This window comes from Dermacentor albipictus, chromosome 9 (genome assembly GCF_038994185.2).
Source record: "Dermacentor albipictus isolate Rhodes 1998 colony chromosome 9, USDA_Dalb.pri_finalv2, whole genome shotgun sequence".
NCBI classification, from domain to species: Eukaryota; Metazoa; Arthropoda; class Arachnida; order Ixodida; family Ixodidae; genus Dermacentor; species Dermacentor albipictus.
Window position 1 is genome coordinate 65,404,463 of NC_091829.1, and position 19,874 is coordinate 65,424,336.

The following is a 19,874-nucleotide window of genomic DNA, read 5'->3' on the forward strand; positions in this document are numbered from 1 at the left end:
AAAGTTATCACACCACACAACTTCACATTTCGCAGTAACAGATACATTCAGCGTTTGTTTCTACCCGCTACAATGATTGAGAGTGCCATCCCTCAGTGCCCTCACCGCATCTACAAATTCACATTGGCACTTTGTCGTTTTTTCTTCATTGTGCTTATTATTGTACACAACACATGTGTAACAACAGCACCTTGCGGGTTTCCGCAGAACTACTACGTCAAACACTTGCCTTTGCTTCATGTTGTCGATAAATTCGACTTCGCCCTGCCATCTGCTAGCCGCCTGGTTAGCTCAGATGGTAGAGCGGCTGCCCCGGAAAGGCGGTGGTCCCGGGTTCGAGTCCCGGACCAGGACGAATTTTTCTTCAACTATGAGGCTTTTCTTTCGAGGAACCCGTATGGGTTTCCTTTGTAGTAATTGCTACAAACGGGTGGATGTCCGATTTTCCCTTTATTCAACACATGTAACATGCATTTGTAATTGCGTTAACTTTATGCTCTCCAGCACGGCTCTCGAGTCCACAGTGCATACTGGAGGTTCGGCGAGAGCAGCCAGAAAAGGAGGGCCGCTTTTATTTCCCCTTCTGGTCGTCCTCGCCGGGCACCGGGGGGTTCTCCACGCTGGACGGCATGCCGCTCAACTTCGCGCCGGTCCGCGCGCCCGAGAAGAGGATCTGGCGCCGCGAGAGGCCGACGTAGATCTGCTCGAGCGTCATGTCGCTCGCGGAGAACTCGGGCAGCTTCTCGGCCTCCTTCAGGGCCACGAGCGTCGCGAACAGCTCGCCCCATCTGGTGTACGACTTGCCCACGTAGAACAGCATCGTGCCCTGCGAGAAAAAGGCCGCCGCGCTCGACGTTTTCGTGTTCGCGCCGTTTCAAGCCTATGCAAATGGGCTGTATGGTTTCCTGCGCTTTGTCACGAAATCTTGTGTTGTTCGATGCTATGTAATATTCGTTGATTTATTTGAACTCTTTGTGCATGACTGACCGCCATCCTGCTGTTTTGCCAACTGTAAGGGGGTCGGGACCTCGTCAAGCTGCTCAAGCTTTCAGTCCCGTACTCCTCCTATTCCAAGGGAAATAAAGTTGATTGATTGATTGATTGATTGATTTATTGATCGATTGATCGATTGATTGATTGATTGATTGATTGATTGATTGATTGATTGATTGATTGATTGATTGATTGATTGATTGATTTCCCTCACGGCAGGCACATATCAACCAAACGAAATAAAATGTTTGTATCCCTCGTTTCGCATTTGCGTCACTCCCCCTCGACTACGTGCACGTGTATTGCTGAAATGTTCCAATCCATTGTTCGTTGCATAGTTTCGTTCGTATTGCTCGTTTCCCTCGTGCCATTTTAAATAACTTGCGCGCCTACTGCTTCTGGACTCATCATTATCATAATTGACCTATTTCTCTATGGCCACTGTAGGACGAAGGCCTCTCGAAACGATCTCCAATTACCCTTTTCATTGTGCTGGGCAAGACGGGGGTAACTTAGACTCGCCTGTCTCGTAATCGACCAGTTCCGCCCACACATAGGACATGTCATGGATATATAATGCCTCCCTGGCAGTTTTGCTTTGTGACATCCTCCTGTCGCACCTTTCATACCAATGCACTTCCGTATACTTATGTCGTGATAAATAACTTCAAATTTAGTGATGCAGCATCGGTGGATGCAGCGTCGTTAAGTGAATAGAGCGATCACGATGCAATACGTGATTTTGCCGTCTGTAGTTAATAAACACATAAGGGAAGGTTAACACTTTTAAAAACAACCTCACGAAGTGGTACTCTTTAACGACCTTGTTCGTTGTCCCTCGTGACGTCACCAAGAGCTACCACAGGAAAAAAAAACATACGATGCTTTAGAAGGCCTGGAAGCCATGTGCAGTATACCCAATTTCCTTTCTGGTCCATCCCCGTTATGATTTCTGGATATTACAGCTGCTAGAAACGCTTCGCTGTGTGCCTAATGAAAACTGGTTGGAAGCACATGTTGGAGGTACTGATAAGCGTCATCCTAAACACTGGAAGGAGCTCCTATTACCAACACTGATCGCGACCGCGTCTATAAGCTTCCCATCGAGCACTGCCGTGACTTACACTAAGAACTACCGTTTTGTACACACTAACGGGCCACGTTGCACTGCCTTTTTGTTGGCAAAAGAACTGCCGTTTTCATTTTGCGCTAATTCGGCACATTTTCTTTCTTTCTTCTGCCACCGCTGCCGGAAATAAGCAAAATCTAACTTTCGTCTGCATAAACCCTCGCTATCACAAGATCATCGGCACATGAAACAGTTCATTGTGGGTGATTATTTCAGTAAAAACGGGTTGCTCTGCAAGAGCTGCAAAAGTCGGGCGAGTCGCAAAACGTCGTACGCTGAAACAAAGCTACGTTCGATGGGGTCGACATCCGCCGTGGTGACTTAGCGGCGATGGCCTTGAGTTCATAAATACCGAGGTCGCGGGATCAAATCCCAGCCATGGCGGCCCCAATTCGAGTAGGGCAAAATACAATACCGCCCGTATACCGCACATTGGGTGCAAATTACACAACCACAGCTGGTCAAAATTAAACGGGAGTCCCCCCGGGAGTAAAGAAACAGAGAAGAATCCGGCAACTGAGAAGCCATCGCCATATCGACGCCATATCGACGCCATATCACATCGAATGACACGTCCGGGTGGAAACGTGCAAAGCGGTTGAGAACGGGAAAAGGAGCACGCAAGGCATTGCTCGTCTACCAGCTGCTCCTGGGACAAAACCAGAGGGCGCGCTAAAGTTATCTTCCAATCGCGCAGTTCGGCCGCGAGACCAAGGCCTTTCGCAACATTTTCCAAGATCAAGGGGCTTTGGCGTCTCCCGCGTACGTTGCACCAAGCTTTCTGGTGTGTATTTCCCGCTTCGTATTTCGTGTCAGTTCGAGTCTCACGCCACTCCACTAGATGTAATCCGGTATTCAAGAGCTTTGAATTTAGCGAAGTCTCTAATAAAGCGGTTTTGTTATAACGAAGGCCTCCTCTACATTTATGTACGTCGGGACTGAAAGAAGTATACATGGCTACAACACATATTCACAACATTTTACAGTTCTAAGTAAAAGGGGAAGAAAGTCGCAGTTCTGCCCTAGAGGCGAAGCAGTGATCGCGCTAGCAAATTAGTAGACAACGATGCGAAGCAAGGATATTAGTTTTACCGGCCGTAAATACTTGTAGACATTCGCTTACTAGCTAAATTAAGAAGCATGGCATCACGCGCGCACAAGCAAACATGAACGCGTCTCACTCGATGACCGCGGAAACTCGCTGGCAAAACGCTGGAGTGAGGAAGCTCGGCAGCAGGAGCGAGCGAATTGACCTTCGTGCTGCCTCTCGCTTCGACGCGAACTAAGCGGCGAGAACACAGCGCACACGAAGCTATCTGCCCTCTGTGCGCCTATAGGCCTAGGTTCTGTCCCCATCGCAGATCGCTCTTAAGATGGGGCCCGAGCGACCGCGCGAATCTGTGCCGTACGCAGCCACTGCCGGAGTAGAACGTCCGCCGGAGTAGAACGGCCACCGGAGTAGAACATCAACCGGAGTAGAACGTCCGCCGGAGTAGAACGCCCACCGGACTAGAACGCCCACCTGACTAGAACGCCCACCGGAATAGAACTTCCGCCGGAGTAGAACGCCCATCGGAGTAGAACATCAACCGGTGTAGAACACCCATCGGAGTAGAACGTCCACTAGAGTAGAACATCCACTGGAGTAGAACGTCCACCGGAGTAGAACGCCCACCGGAGTAGAACGCCCACCGGAATAGAACTGCAAGAGGTCCGTGGTTCGAATCCCGGTGCCGTCAAGATTCCACCAGATTAAAAAAAATCCGCGTGTTGATAAAATTGCACAAACAGGCCTGGAGTGTGGCCTGATCTGGTGACCAGAACCGGTAACGCACTCCCTCACCAGAGCAGGATTGGCCACCCTGGTGCAGTACTTGGCCATAACCTCCTATATGAACACAATAATGAAAGAGGACGCCAAAGACTTGAAAAATTATATACCGATCAGCTTACTGTCCGTTGCCTACAAACCATTTACTAAGGTAATCGCAAATAAAATCAGGAGCACCTTAGACTTCTGTCAAGCAAAGCACCAGGCAGGATTCCGTAAAGGCTACTTAACAACAGATCATATTCACACTATCAATCAGGTGACAGAGAAATGTGCGGAATATAACCAACCCTTATATATAGCTTTCATTGATTACGAGAAAGCGTTTGATTCTGTCGAACCCTCAGCAGGCATTACGGAATCAGGGTGTAGACGAGCCGTATGTAAAAATACTGAAAGATATCTATAGCGGCTCCACAGCCACCGTAGTCCTCCATAAAGCAAGCAACAAAATCCCAATAAAGAAAGGCGTCAGGCAGGGAGATACGATATCTCCAATGCTATTCACAGCGTGTTTACAGGAGGTATTCAGAGACCTGGATTGGGAAGAATTGAGGATAAAAGTTAATGGAGAATAACCTAGTAACTTGCGATTCGCTGATGATATTGCCTTGCTTAGTAACTCAGGGGACCAATTGCAATGCATGCTCACTGACCTGGAGAGGCAAAGCAGAAAAGTGGGTCTAAAAATTAATCTGCAGAAAACTAAAGTAATGCTTAACAGTCTCCGAAGAGAACAGCAATTTACAATAGGCAGCGAGGCACTAGAAGTCGTAAGGGAATACATCTACTTAGGGCAGGCAGTGACGGCGGATCCGGATCATGAGACGGAAATAATCAGAAGAATAAGAATGGGCTGGGGCGCATTTGGCAGGCATTCTCAGATCATGAACAGCAGGTTGCCATTATCCCTCAAGAGAAAAGTATATAATAGCTGTTTCTTACCAGTACTCACCTACGGGGCAGAAACCTGGAGGCTTACGAAAAGGGTTCTACTCAAATTGAGGACGACGCAACGAGCTATGGAAAGAAGAATGATAGGTGTAATGTTAAGGGATAAGAAAAGAGCAGATTGGGTGAGGGAACAAACGCGAGTTAATGACGTCTTAGTTTAAATCAAGAAAAAAGAAACGGGCATGGGCAGGACATGTAATGAGGAGGGAAGATAACCGATGGTCATTAAGGGTTACGGACTGGATTCCAAGGGAAGGGAAGCATAGTAGTGGGCGGCAGAAAGTTAGGTGGGCGGATGAGATTACGAAGTTTGCAGGGACGACATGGCCACAATTAGTACATGAACGGGGTAGTTGGAGAAGTATGGGAGAGGCCTTTGCCCTGCAGTGGGCGTAACCAGGCTGATGATGATGATGAGACCGCCCATCGGAGTAGAACGTCCGCAAGCCCCCCCTTCCTTCGGTGCCTTGCGTGCGACGAAAGACGGCACTCTTCCTCCCCACTTTCCTCCCTTGCGCGCGCGCGACTGAGCTGACATCGCCGGCTCATTCTCGTACGCGTTCACTAGCACATACAGCAACGGCGGGCGGGGAACAATTGTTATCGCCCTCGGACTTTATACGGAACATCGCGGCGACGCCAACCGAGACGGCAGAAATGTTCCTGGAGTGTCCATATAATTCCAATAGCAATAAAGAAATGGTGCTGTGGGGAGGGAGTTGTACAGGTGCGGAACTCCGGTGGCTTTACCCTATAGCTGTACATGTAGGTGCACTGGTGAAGCTCCATCATCGCAAAATAGATACGGTTGATCAGGGTGACGCTGTTGCGCTTCTCGGCAGGCAGCTTGAAGGCGACGCTGTAGCAGCGCCCGTACTTCTGGTCCATCTGCAACCCGTCGCCCATAGCCTCAACCTTGCCCGATTCCATGACGGCCACACGGTCGCAGAGCAGCTCGAAGTGGGACATGCTGGGTACGCGCGTGAGACAGAGTGCGGCATTAGGAAGCGCCGACAATAGAAAGATAGTCTCGCGCGCTATAGTAACGCTGCGTGCGTGAAGGTCTCGCGCGATCGAAATGCACGTGCAAGGAACGTAATGAAACTTCTCACGTCTCGCGCACGCACACCAGGTACCGGGTGTTCTTACCCATTTCTTTTTTTTTATGGCAGCAAATAAAAAAATATATGCCTGTGCCAGGGGGAACAATTTTAAACTTTGAGCTAAATACACTATGAGGCGTCCCCTACATCTAACGAAGAATAAAAATGGCTAATTGAATAATTAATATACTTACATTAATTCACTATTTAATTAATTCCTGTACAGCATGTATTTCAATCTACCAATTACAGCTCGTGGTTTCGCAAAGCGATGTGTCCACTTGGAATTAATTTTCAAAGTGCCCGACGAAATCCATTGGCCTTGCAGTTACTCGAGCTAGAATGCATAAAACAGCGTTTTCATAAACAGAATAAGTCGAACAACAGGGCATTCTTACCGCAAAATTAAAGGGGCATACCTCGATACCGGTTATATCCCGATAATTTGTTCCAAGTCTATATGCCTTGCAGTCTCATTATCTATACAAAGATGTGCCGTAAAGTATTTCATACAGACGTTAATGATAGTGTAATTATGTTGTTCATTAAATTAGGCATTTTGATTTCTCATAGAAGTAACGGCCGCCTCATCGAGTAATTTAGCTCAAAGGTTAGAAATGTGGTATCTGCCACATGCAATTTTAAAAATTTTGATGTGCTGCCACCGACAAGCGCGTGGAAGCGCATCAAAGCAAGCGTGCGCATGCGCATGTCAGGCCTGAAGGCGTGGCCACATGTCGTCTGCTATAATTTCTGGCCGCGCCAAACCTGTGTTACGTTCCCGAAACTCCCTTTTCACTAGCACACCGCTGTCGCGGGAAGCCAGCCCTGTGTTTGGGCACAGCATTCAAGAGGCCGGCTATTTCACCAACTACATAGATGTCAAGTTTTTCGTCGCGGAAAATCATCTTCGTTCCATCTGGTTACCTCCGGGTGTTTGCAAGAGAATCAAATCTATTTCGATCAAGAAAGCCGTCTGGTGGAGTCGATGCAGTCCATACACGTCGGGGCACGGAGCCAGTTGTCACTGCGCATGCGCAGGTTTGCTACGACGCGCGGCCGCGCTGGCTGCACCGGCGTTCCCGATTGCGCTGCCACGCGCTCGCGTGTTCACGCTAGGTGTGTTCACCCCTGTACACGAAAGACAGTGCGTGCGGCTAAGCTCACGAGAAGCTTTTTGTCGAGTCTTTGTTCTCGAGAGGACGTCGATTTCGTCCAATAGCAATGGTAGGAAACAACGATCACAAGTAACGCCGCGAGGCAATTGGCAGCTTGACACAAATACGCAATTGGCACATTTAACGAGAGTGTGGCACCGAGTTCGGTTCATCTTGGACGAACATGGCTGTGGCAGCGTTCACGCCCACCCAAAGATGGCGCGGATGGAAACGCGGTTTTAATTTACTTTATTGCGTAAGGAACGAGATGCGGAAGCAACCAATGTATATTTGCGAAAACTCCAGGCACAAATTTTCGCCTATGCGAAACTATGCGAAACTTCAGCGTCAGAGGCAACTCTTCGCTAATTATGGTGCGAGGCTGCTTGACCTGACAAGAAAGTCTAGCGAGAAATGTTTCTTTTTTTCCTCTTCCGGTTGTTGCAGGACTGCTCTGCTGTAGCGAAAGTGCTCGGCAGGTGGTTGGAATCGAAAACGTACGGCGATTTCGCCCCCCTCCATCAAGAAGTTACGCTCGGCGCAGACTGCAGAACACGTCAAATGCTTGCCGGTACGAGGTCAGGATGAACGCCATGGCCTGGCTGTCCTTGAGGCGCTGCAGCATGCGGATGATCTCGTTGCGATAGAGCGGCTCCACGTCCGAGCACGGCTCGTCCACCAGCAACACGGGAGGGACGCCGATGGCCGCACAAGCGATGAGCAGCATCTTGAGCTCACCACGACTGGGCGGAACGGGAGCGCAGCAAAAAAAAAGGGGGGGGGGGAGAAAAGCAAACGTAAGTATACTACCGGGAGAGGAAACTAGAAACTATTTGTATCCATTTACAGAATCCACCACGGCGATTAACAGGGCAGTTTACACTCGTGTCATTCGCCTCCCGTGCAGGGTACATCGGGAATGCATGACAGCTAAGGGGGCAGGATGTTGCACGACTGTGCCCACAAGCCGTTGTGGACAGAATGAGAGTGCCTAAATCAGTTGCGTGTCCACTTTCGCCCATCGGCCGCTGTGAAAGCGTTTGCGGAGTGTATACACACAACTTCTTGCCTTCGCCTCCCCCAACCTCCCAGGTAAGCACGATCAGTTTCACGGTGATCTGTTTCCGCACATCTGGCGGAAACAAATTGGGGTGCCCCTCGCACGTTTACCCTCGCGAAATGCCTCGGCAGAGGATAGAGGGATATACTGATTTATGAAGTGGCTCAATTTCAAGAGCTCTTGTTGTCCTTGAATAATACGACTTTTTTTTTTTCAATAAGACGCGAGCTGACATAGACACCGTGGTGAGTACGCATAGTTCTCGCCTTACTGTCAGTTCGTTTTGCATTAGGGCAATGCAAGAGGGAGGGAGGGAGGGAGGGAGGGAGGGAGGGAGGGAGGGAGGGAGGGAGGGAGGGAGGGAGGGAGAGAGAGAGAGTTACCTTGTTAAATGTAACCAGATTCTTATTTCTAGCTCCGGATAAACGGAAGTAAATATATTACTGGAAACTAAACTAAGCGACCAATCTCAGCGGTATCGAGACATGCGTTGCTGTTTGCGCCTTTCCTGCTTTTCGGTTTTTATCGACGGTTCTCCCCATCCTCGTGCCAAGGCGGCATTTGCTGGCTCCATGGTGAGTGGGACCCCATCGTGGTCGTGCGGCTGGCTGTGGTTTCTTTGTGTTGGTCGGCGAGTCACGAGTTTTCTTAGCGTTGCCGATGGAGGCACGACAAACGTCCGTACAATGCGCTCACGCTGGAGACGAAGGTCAGAGTTATCGACGACTTCCATACGGAAGAATTTTGTAAATGGTCCCCTTCGACAATGTATTGATCGTTGCCGCAACACACCAGCGTGGCTCAATGGGCGGCTCATTCGAAAATTATGTTTCACATGATGAACCTAGTTTCAGCGAGTTTTTGTTAGCACCGTCATGTGGTCACTACTTTCTAACATGAGCATTTAGGACATTTAGTCGGCACTTAGTGCTGCATTATAGCGGTGTTTTGGCCCTGACCAAAACACTGCTATGGAACAGCTGTGAAGTTGGGATAAGTGCAATAAATGCGTTCGTTAATCGAAGAAAGCACTCTCTCGCCGTTGCTAAAATAAACTTGCTGACACTTGGCCAATCTCTTGAAATATAATTTGTTTTAATGTTCCAGAATGAGTTACGCTATTCATTGCGGTGAAGGCAACAGATTTTCGAGAGGGCAGTGTCCAAAATTCCTGTGCATGAACAGTGGTTGGTTCCCTGAAACGGCTATTGTTGTCAATAAATATTTTTTGAAACATGTTTTGTGCTGCTCGCTGTTGTCAGTGGCTGCACACACGTCGATACATTGTAGAAAAAAAAGCTTTGTAACGAGATATGCTGTACATAGTATCTCCTGACGGCAATAAAATATCTGCCTTTTTCAAACCAACTTCTTGTGTATCCTTGAGCTCTAAATCACAGTACTGACAAACGGAATTTACCTCCCTGGTCCCTTAGTGTCCTGTTTCAAGAGAACCTACTGTATATATTGCGCAGGAAAAGGTGTGCGCTGACAAATTTCAGCGTGTAGTGAGCTGCTTTCCATCTACATATTCATTTTAATTGACCCCCCCCCCCTTGAGACCGGGGCCATCCTTGTGCCTCAGGGGTTTTTGGCAGCTAAGGCAGCGCGAGCATGAGGGCCAGTTCACAGATATTTTTGTCTTCAAACTTCGCCCATCTTCCTAAGAAAGCAATGGCAAATTTCTCAATCATTACTGTTGCCTAAAATAATGCCTATGAGCTGCCACGCGACTTTTCTCAGCGCGTTAAGGAAGATCTTTACAGAACAGAAAAACAATTTGGCACTGTAATTGCAGCGCACCAAATAGAATCCACTTCAGAGAACACAGTTACTTCAAATTACTCTCGTCTTTCTGCTTTCCAAAAACAACCTGATTTAGTTTCAAACGCTAAAGATAAAGATAAAGCCAGTGGGAAACGGTAACTAGACGTCAACAACACGCAATATGCTTTCAGAACGAACACGTGCTAAAATCACAGAAACAAAAAACGCATTCACTGCCTGAGATTTTCTTTGCGTTTGAACAAGCGCAGCGTCAAATTTACTTATAATTTATAGCGAAGGCTACATATACAGTTCTACAGGGCGCGGCACAACCCTCAGGGGCGAACGGATCCCTCCTACACGTCCCGGCATCACCCATCTGCACTCGTTACCCGCAGTGGCTGCTTAGTGGCTATGGTGTTGGGCTGCTAAGCACGAGGTCGCGGGATCGAATCCCGGCCACGGCGGCCGCATTTCGATGCGGCCGATATGCGAAAACACCCGTGCACTTACTTCGATTTAGGTGCACGTTAAAGAACTTCGCCCGTCCCCCGAACCATCCATGACTGGAACGCCCTGCCTGAAAACGTTCTTCAAAGCTCAACCCTGTCGTCCTTTGTGCACGCTCTCATTAATCTATGACCCGAAACGTTCTCCAGGATCTCTGTCCTATTCCATATACTATGTAATACAGATCATATCGTGTTAAGGGCACCCTTATTTTTTGTGTGTGCATAAGCCATTGTGCAAATATGTGCTGTATTGCAGAATTTTTTGATATTGTCGTTTATTGTTCTTTCTTCTTTTTTGCATTGTAACAAGATGACGCTTTGCTTGTTTACACCCTTTCTTGCTTTCTTTCTTTCTTTCTTTTTACCTTTCTTTTTCTTTTTTTCTTTCTTGTGTTTCACATGTTATTAGGTTGTTAAACCCTTTATATATATCCCACTCCTGCCTAGGGCCTAGGTTGCACCACCTAGGCCTAGGGCCTAGGTGGTCCAAGATTTCTGGAGTACCCCGCTACGGCGTGCCTCCACAATCAGATCGTGGTTTTGACACGTAGAACTCTATAATTTAATGTTTTTTCACCTGCACTCGTTGGCCATCTGGTCCTCGTGGAGCTTTCCCGTGAGCGTCAGTATGCTCGTCACCGCCTGGCGCCTCCTGGCGACGCCCCGCAGCCTGGCCACGGTGTCCAGCAGCTCGCCCACGGTCAGCGCCGGCATGCTGTCCTTGGGGACGCGGTCGACCACGTAGCCGATGCCCCGCTGCCAGCCGCGGACGTCGGTGACCATCGACAGCAGGGGCGTGTGCGCGTCGCCGTCGGTCGGCACCCGAACGCCGACCAGGGTCTGCAGCAGCATGCTCTTGCCGCAGCCGTTGATGCCGACGACGCCGACGCACTCGTCTTTCTTCAGGGCGAGGCTCACGCCGTCCACGAGTTTCACCTGGTCGCCGCGTGGCGGAGTCGAAAAAAAAAAAACGAGGCACGTGACCGTCGAGGCGGAGAAGAGTGGGAAACTTCGCGCACACGGTACATTTTACGTAAGATTGTATTGTATTGGATTTTATGGCGCATAAGCAACTAAGGCTTATGCGCCAACTAAGGCTATGCGCCAAACACATGGTATAATTTATTTCAAAAAATTGGGTATCCTCAGCGAAGGTCCTTGTCCGGACAAGGACTCCGAGGAGCCCAACAAACCAAATGAAGACATCAGCCTTCTCCTCAGGACTGAGAAAATGGGTGAGGTGCATCATAAGATGCGTGAAAAAACTGGGTAATAATTTTTAGAATTAGTAGTTCTGTGATATATGTCGTTTAGGATCGCTGCGTCTTTCAAAAAACTAAAAACAGATGAAGTTCCTACAAATGGATAGACTTTTAGCGTGTCAGCTATTCCGGTAAACCGGGGCGGTTTGGGCGGATTACCGGATGGTCGGGGGCGTAAACGTGAGCGGCCATATTGGTGGCGCCAGCTGGTGGCGCAGAGCTCAACCACCTAAACACAGAGCCAATTACTATATTCTTCTTAGCTGGGGTGTAAGTTTTCGACAGCGGCCTAATTGTGTTGACAATTACGCCGCTGCCGAAAATTTGCGCTAGCAGCGAAGCAGAATAAAGTAGGTTACTGCAATTTTAGCTCCGTGTTTGTCTGTTTGAGCTCAACAACACCAGGCGGCTGCACCGCTCCGGCCGCGCGCGTTTACTCCCTCGGCCATCCGGTAATCCGCCCAAATCGCCCCGGTTTGCCGGAATAGCGGACACGCTAAACGTCTCTAATATGCCTGAAAGAATGTAACAGGTATGTAGGACGAGAAAGAAATGGGGGGGGGGGGGGCAAAGCACTCCCGTTGTGTCCTCCCTCTTCGTCAGCGTCGTTACAGGCGTTCTATACCTTGCCGGGATCGGTGAGAGCACGTCAGTTTTGTCACTGTGCATATATAGTCATGTTCACCCGCGGCCTTGAGGCCGCTACTGCGCGTGTCATGTTTGGTGTCGGGCCCTCGTATAAACAGAGCTTTCGTATAAACAAACATATTTCGTTCTCTGCGTGACGCCCGTCTGGAAGTACGTAAATGGTCTGCACGTGCCAACGGCTGCATGTTGTGGCGGGCACGTCAAAGCCAGTGCGCCAAGACACGACGTCTAGCAAGAAGCGAGGTTATCAGTGATACCTCGCGTGTCCGGTATAGTAACACCGAAGCGCCGAACTACGCCTCTTTGAATGGCATCGTCTTGGACATCAGCGCGGAACTGCAAGCTAAACGTGTTTCAGAAGGGCCGACATACCACGCCTGAAACGATTCATCGGTATTGCGCAATACGCCCGAAGACACTGACCTACAAGCAATACTGCAGATGTTCCAGAAAGTAAACTAAATACGCTTTGCACAATTTCCGAATATTTCCTGAACGAACCATTTCCGAATGGCTAGTTTCCCTTTAGCGACCTACGACTGCAAGCTCACGTGGCGAGCTATCAAAGTTCTCGTATTGGCAACGTTCAGTGATAGTGGCCACGGAAACAGCGCTGCCGCTTCAAGCCAAGCCGTAAACATTTGTTGCCCTTTATACCAGTGCAGCTTCAGCACCAACGAAATTTATTTCAAAGGGTATATATACACTGTAATACAGGAAAGTGGATTCGGAAACGGCGCGCCTGTTCATGACGTCCTGATACTCTGGTTTAACTGCCTGGAGAGTTCGCTGGAATATTTCTTCGAAAACAAATAAAACGTCCATAGCTCTATTTTTAATAAATACATAGGGACTGAAAGCTTTAAGCCAGCAGATAAGTCGATTACAGTCGCGGAGTGCGAAAATCTGCGCGCTCAGCTTAAGCTTTTCTTCGCAAGATGTCGCATCAGCGCTGCTGCTTGTATCGCGCTCTTCCTGTTTTGTTTTTTTCAATTTATGTGTGCGCTAGTGCGTCTGCTGTTGTCCCAAAATTATTTTCATTTGTTATTTCCTTCATTAATCAAAAGAGAGATGTAACACGGGAACGGTTCTAACAAACTTTGACACAACGATGCGTCACTAGGTATCCGCACCACCACTCTTATTTGCTACTACTTTGCGTCGTTATCTCACCGCGCGCGATGCTTAAAACTGGTTTCTCAAACATGGACGACGTCAAGCACGTTTTGTATTCCTTGCTCCCCTGCTATATTTTTACTTCCGTCCCTAATATCAAATTTTCAAACTTGATACGGAGCGGACAACCCTCTCCGCGGGCGAGCAACGCTTGACAACTGAGTGAACACCACATTTTCACTATTTCAGCACAAACCCCATTACCGGAAAAAAAATTATGGGATTTAACGTGCCAAAACCACTTTCGGATTATGAGGCCCGCCGTAGTGGAGGACTCCGGAAATTTCGACCACCTGGGGTTCTTTAACGTGCACCTAAATCTAAGTACACGGGCGCTTTCGCATTTCGCCCCCATCGAAATGCGGCCGCCGTGGCCGGGATTCGATCCCGCGACCTCGTGCTCAGTAGCCCGACACCAAAGCCACTGAGCAACCACGTCGGGTCCCATTACCGGAACACGGAGGGGTATGAGGTACTGGTTGCGACTTGGCTATAGGCTGCTGGAGTTGTGGTCCACTCGGCCGTTTTCTCCGGAGTCGAAGGGCACTTTTGCCTGCTACAGTAACAACCGGCCGGCGTTCCGCCTGAGCTTTACCAGCACTTGTCTACGCCGTTCTATTTTCAAAGCAGGGGTGCTCACGCTGCCATTTGGTTTTGTGTGCGTGTGAGAGTGAGAGGGAGAGAGAGAAAGCAGACGTGTTGTAGTGAGCAGAGGATAAGAGCAGCACGATACATTTAAAAAAAGCAGGGGAAGTTTCGTGCCGAGAGCAGCCGAAGGCAGTCCGAGCTGCCTTCGTGCGAAAAAAATCGAGCGGGGCCGAGAATCATATGACTCGCATTCGTTACCTCGTTCCAGGCACCTTGCGGGAGAACGGCAGGTGGGTCTTTTCTGTCTCACCACCACTTTGTACCTTCGCAATAAAAAAAAAATGTGTACGGCCGAGACCGGAGTCGTACTTCGACCTTCGAGCACAGCTGGTAGTGCTTGAAGCAGGCCACGATCACGCGCATACACACTCCTCTCATGAAAAGGCCGACCCGCTCTTAAGACACTTGGCATATGCGTCCCGTGTCACTTTTGCGTTCAGGGCAGAAAGCTGGGCTAGTTGGTGTGTCATCATTAATCAAAAAGGCTAGCGCGAATAACAGGGACACAGACAGAGAAGACGACAGGTGCTCGTCCTGTCGTCTTCTCTGTCCGTGTCCCTGTTATTCGCGCTAGCCTTTTTGATTAATGATGACTTTTGCGTCTTCTTCCCACGCGATAGCTCGCGCTTTGAGCACTCTCATAGTGGACTGCGCCATCTTTGGCATCGGCCCACATTCACCAGTTCTTTTTTTTTCGTATAGCAGCCAACGCTACGTATAGACCATGCGACGTAGTACCACCTTCGTGACAAGCCCAGGTGTATCACGTTTAAACAAGGACCACGTGACGTGAACTCAGATACGTACGATGGTATCCCGTCACAATCCGTGTTTCTGTCGCTAACGCCCGTTCACTAACCATGCAGAACCCAACAACCGCCGTGTATGTAAATCCGCGTCGAACGGCCGCCGTGAAAATGATGCCGTTGTCCCCCCCACCACATCCACACACACGTACTCGATTTACACAAACGCCCTGGTTCCACTGCTAAAGTTCTGCCGAACCTCAAACAATGCTAGATAGCCAGCTTCTTGCAAAATGCTTCGCGTAACATCGATTTCCACAGTGAGCGGGATCTCAACAATTGTTTACATTTTTTTTATCTTCATCACGTGACGCGGTCCCTTCGCTACGGTATGAGGGAAGGCTGGGAAGGAGTGTGGCTTGCGGACGCTAGTCGAAGCAAAGAGAAATAGCATCTGCGTTGGCAGTGAATCAGGCCGCCGCCAGCACAGCTACGCGACGTTTCTATTTTTCATATATGCTATAATAAAAAAAACGATTTTGAAAATTCTTGCGGTAAAACGTCGCCTAGGCGGCACTTTATAACTTCCGGTATATAACAAACGAAAAAGAAAGAACTCCATCAGGGCCTGATGAGCTATCCTTTAAGCACAGGACCAGGCAGCCAGTCTATTTCCTCGAATTAAAGGTGGCCGGATGTGCTGGGATTCTCAATCTATGCCGTCAGAACGCTGTTCCGGCAACAGCATGGAACGCATCAACGTGCCGATTCGAGTGAGTATGAAGGGTGACAAACCCTAAGCGCAAGCTAGCGTTTCTCAGGTGACACGCAGGTAATTACGGTGTATTTTGGTGACGCGACGCATTGACCGTCATCTAAGCACATTCACACATTACCTCCGAATGCGCTAAATCTGTAGTGTTAGAAAGGTCTCACACTCGCTACGTCACTGTTCGACTGCTTCCTGCACGATATTATTGCTCCTGTTTGCCAGCCGTAAAGTACGTACTACGCAATCTTTAAAGTTTTGCCAAGCAGAAGTTCTAAACGTGCCCTTCAAATTCGTAACGATCCTTAACACTTGGAGTGGTTCTTACCGGGTTGACAAAGCCGACAATCTTTTGCAGGCTACGGACAGCAATGACGATGTCGCTGAACTTTCTTGTGCTGCACAGCCGGTTGACCTCATCCACCTCCCGCTCAACTTCAGTATCCAAGGAAACGACAACGAGCCGAGGTCCGTGCAGTTCGGCCAACTCATCGGGTTGCTCACTGCCCTGAAGGCGGCGAGCCGCATACCTACGATTGTGCGCAACCCGGTTTCGAGGTTGTATCGTCACAGAAGTCTCGGTCGCATATCGAAACACTTGTGTAACTCCCGTATTTCGGTATTTCATTCCGCGAGGAAACCGAATATAAAAATTAAGAAAGCGCGATCAAATGAAAAGTATGACTGCGCAATTTTTTTTTACAAAGCAAGTTCGAGATCGTCGGCACAAATCGCTGAACTCCAAGTAAAACTCTACAAATAAGCTTTTGTATCACCACAAAACCGACCTCCTAACTTCTGCATGCACCTGCACATTTAGAACATTTTTCAGCATCTTGTACGACACAGAGATATTCAACGCACTGTAGGCACCCGTAAGAGAGAGAGAGAGAGAGAGAATGTGTGCGTGCGCGTGGGCGCGCGTGCGTGTGTGTGCGTGTAAGTGCACATGCGTTCGTCTGTGCGCGCGTTTGTGTGCGCGTGTGTGTATGTGTGTACGTGTGAGTGTGCGTGTGTATGTATGTGCGCGTGTGTGTATGTGTGTGCGTGTGTGTATGTGTGTGCATGTGTATGCGTGCGCGTGTGTGTATGTGTGCACGTGTGTGTATGTTTGCACGTGTGTGTGCGTTCGTGTACGCACGTGTGTGCGTGTGCGTGTGTGTGTGGGTGTGTGTGTGCGCGCGTGCATGTGTATGTGTGTGCGTGTATGTATGCGCGTACGTGTGTGTGCGCGCGTGTGTGCGTATGTGTGTGCGCGTGTGTGTGTGTATGTAGGTGTGTGCGCACGCGTGTGCGTGTGCATGTGTATGTGTGCGCGTGTGTGTGCATGTGTATGTGTGCGCGTGTGTGTATGTGCGTACGTGTGTGTGTTCGTGTACGCACGTGTGTGCGCGTGTGCGTGTGTGTGGATGGGTTTGTGCGCGCGTGCATGTGTATGTGTGTGCGTGTATGTATGCGTGTACGTGTGTGTGCGCGCGTGTGTGCGCGTGTGTGTGCGCGTGTGTGTGTGCATGTGTGTGTGTATGTAGGTGTGTGCGCACGCGTGTGTGTGTTTGTGTGCGCACGTGTGTGCGTGTGCATGTGTATGTGTGCACATGTGTGTGCATGTGTATGTGTGCGCGTGTGTGTATGTGTGTACGTGTGTGTGTTCGTGTACGCACGTGTGTGCGCGTGTGTGGATGGGTGTGTGTGTGCGCGCGTGCATGTGTATGTCTGCGCGTGTATGTATGTGTGTACGTGTGTGTGCGTGCGTGGTGTGTGTGTGTGCGTGTGTGTGTGTGTACGTGTGTGTGTGCACGCGTGTGTGTCTGTGTGCAACACTCGTCAATACAGGGCTAAATATGTTCCGCAGTACAGGGCGATGGTGTTCGGCTAGTTGGTTTTCCATAACTAGACAAAGAACTTAGCGCAATAAGAACCACAGAGGTGTGATGGACACAACCAATCGAAGTAAGCTCTCCAGGCTGGTGCCAATCATAGTGGCGTCACAAGATTAACGGAGATTATACATGGTCGTCACACGTACGGCAGGATACGCATAAGCTCATATAAAGGTTCACATGGGACCCAGTACTCTGCCACAGACGGGTGTCCACGGTGACAGCCGTGTTCGTTAAGATAACTTTTTCACAATAAATACGGCACGTTAGACGTTCTCAATCCAAGGGCGCAATAATTCGACTGTCAAGAAACTTCAGGCAGCTTGCGCTACAATTTATTACGTGGCAACTACCGGTCGCTTACGCTTAGCTCCTCACTTGTGGGTAAATTTGGCCACAAGTGAAATGCTCGCTGAAAGTGACACTTCAACGTCGAAACGCTATAACGAGTCTGTAAAACGAATCGCGCGTAAACAACCAACGCTCACCAGCGGAGGCTGTAAATCACTTGAGAGTCAACCAGAGCGAGCAGCGCGATGTAGAGCACGCCCTGGGCCACCATGCTGACGAGCTCGTAGAAGCCGGTCTCGTCGAACGGCTGAAGCGGACGAAGAAGCGGCGCGGTGGCGTTTCGCTGAAAAGCTGCGCGCATCGAACGCACGAGGACGGTCGATAAATCTCGTAAAGGTGAGGTAAACACTAAAACACACTACTACGTAAGTCGGTACACGATTCAAACTTAAACATCGCCGTAAAAAAATGGCTGTGGCTTAGCTAAGGTTAAGCCCAGGATGCGAAGCATACTAGCCTTTATTTTAACGCGACAGCGTTAAGGAGCTCGTGTCGCAGAAAAGCCGGTCTCGTCGGCGTCGGCTCAGGCGTGCGGCGCTTGCTCAGGCGCACATTTCGTTGTCGCGCCGAACGCTGCGTTGCTCGACGCTCACCGCGTCCGATGCGGGGCGCGTAGTCGCTGCGCCGTTGCAAAGCCACCTAGAAACAGTCTCTGTAGCACGCCGCAACCTTCGCTTCTCATTCGAACGAGCAGCTCTGTCTCCAGGAGGCATCTCACCTCGTGAGTGTCTAGCAGAGGCAAGCGCAGCTGCTTATATACCGCCGCGACGCCGCGAGCGACGGCGCGAGTTGGAGCCCCGTTTCTCCTCTGTCGTGACGTCACGGTGTCACGTGGTATTGAAGGCGACACCGCCGCGCCTGAGCAGCTGGGTTGAGCTCTAGTAATATGCTTCGCATAAAAATTTACACGGACAAGAAGGGACAGGGTGGGCGTCAAATATCCAAGCTCGGTCACTGTACGCTGAACACATAGAAGGGCCCACCGTAGAAGAAATGTGAAATAGCCTGTCCTGTGCTTCTTGCTCGTGTTATTGTTGAGACGTTTTCGAAACCTAAATCATGTGCTAATGAACCCAGCACTTCATCTTAATCGATTATACGTTTTTAACAATGCGTCGTCTTATGTATTCAGCGTCCAGTGACCGAGCTTCAATTGTGTGAACACTACAGATACAGTAAGCACTGTATCCCATTGAGGTGTATTTTGAACGGGTCACATAGAAGGTGATGTGCACGAGGACGGTCGATAAATCTCGTAAAGGTGAGGTAAACACTGAAACACACTGCTACGTAAGCCGGTACAAACGATTCAAGCTTAAAAATCGCCGTAAAAAAATTTAACACTGACAAGAAGGGACAGGATGGGCGTCAAATATCCAAGCTCGGTCACTGTAGGCTGAACACATAGAAGGGCCCACTGTAGAAGAAATGTGAAATAGCCTGTCCTGTGCTTCTTGCTCGTGTTATTGTTGAGACGTTTTCGAAACCTAAATCATGTGCTAATGAACCCAGCACTTCATTTTAATCGATTATACGTTTTTAACAATGCGTCGTCTTATGTATTCAGCGTCCAGTGACCGAGCTTCAATTGTGTGAACACTACAGATACAGTAAGCACTGTATCCCATTGAGGTGTATTTTGAACGGGTCACATAAAAGGTGATGTGCACGAGGACGGTCGATAAATCTCGTAAAGGTGAGGCAAACACTGAAACACACTGCTACGTAAGTCGTTACACGATTCAAGCTTAAAAGTCGCCGCAAAAAATTTAACATGGGCAAGGAGGGACAGGACGGGCGTCAAATATCCAAGCTCGGTAACTGTACACTGAACACATACAGCGGTCCACTGTAGAAGAAATATAGAACAGCTTGTCCTGTGCTTCTT

The 19,874-nt window shown here is 49.3% G+C and overlaps 1 protein-coding gene across 6 annotated transcripts in view; it reads right to left on the reverse strand.

Moving 5' to 3' along the window:
- Positions 1 to 433: 433 nt before the first annotated feature.
- The window catches only part of LOC135921832 (phospholipid-transporting ATPase ABCA3-like), a 94,835-nt gene continuing 75,394 nt past the window's right edge, over positions 434 to 19,874 (reverse strand). For 3 of the 6 annotated variants that reach the window (XM_070526268.1, XM_065456182.1, XM_065456180.1), the window contains 6 exons: positions 18,124 to 18,277; positions 16,084 to 16,285; positions 11,084 to 11,442; positions 7,737 to 7,910; positions 5,658 to 5,877; positions 434 to 826 (listed from right to left, as the gene is read on the reverse strand). In XM_070526268.1, coding sequence (XP_070382369.1) covers positions 572 to 826; positions 5,658 to 5,877; positions 7,737 to 7,910; positions 11,084 to 11,442; positions 16,084 to 16,285; positions 18,124 to 18,277 — 1,364 coding nt within the window. In that variant the 3' untranslated portion in view covers positions 434 to 571. Of the gene's footprint in view, positions 827 to 3,644; positions 3,825 to 5,657; positions 5,878 to 7,736; positions 7,911 to 11,083; positions 11,443 to 16,083; positions 16,286 to 18,123; positions 18,278 to 19,874 lie in introns of those variants that run through there. The other 3 variants (XR_010570641.1, XM_070526269.1, XM_065456183.1) reach the window with 3 other exon arrangements.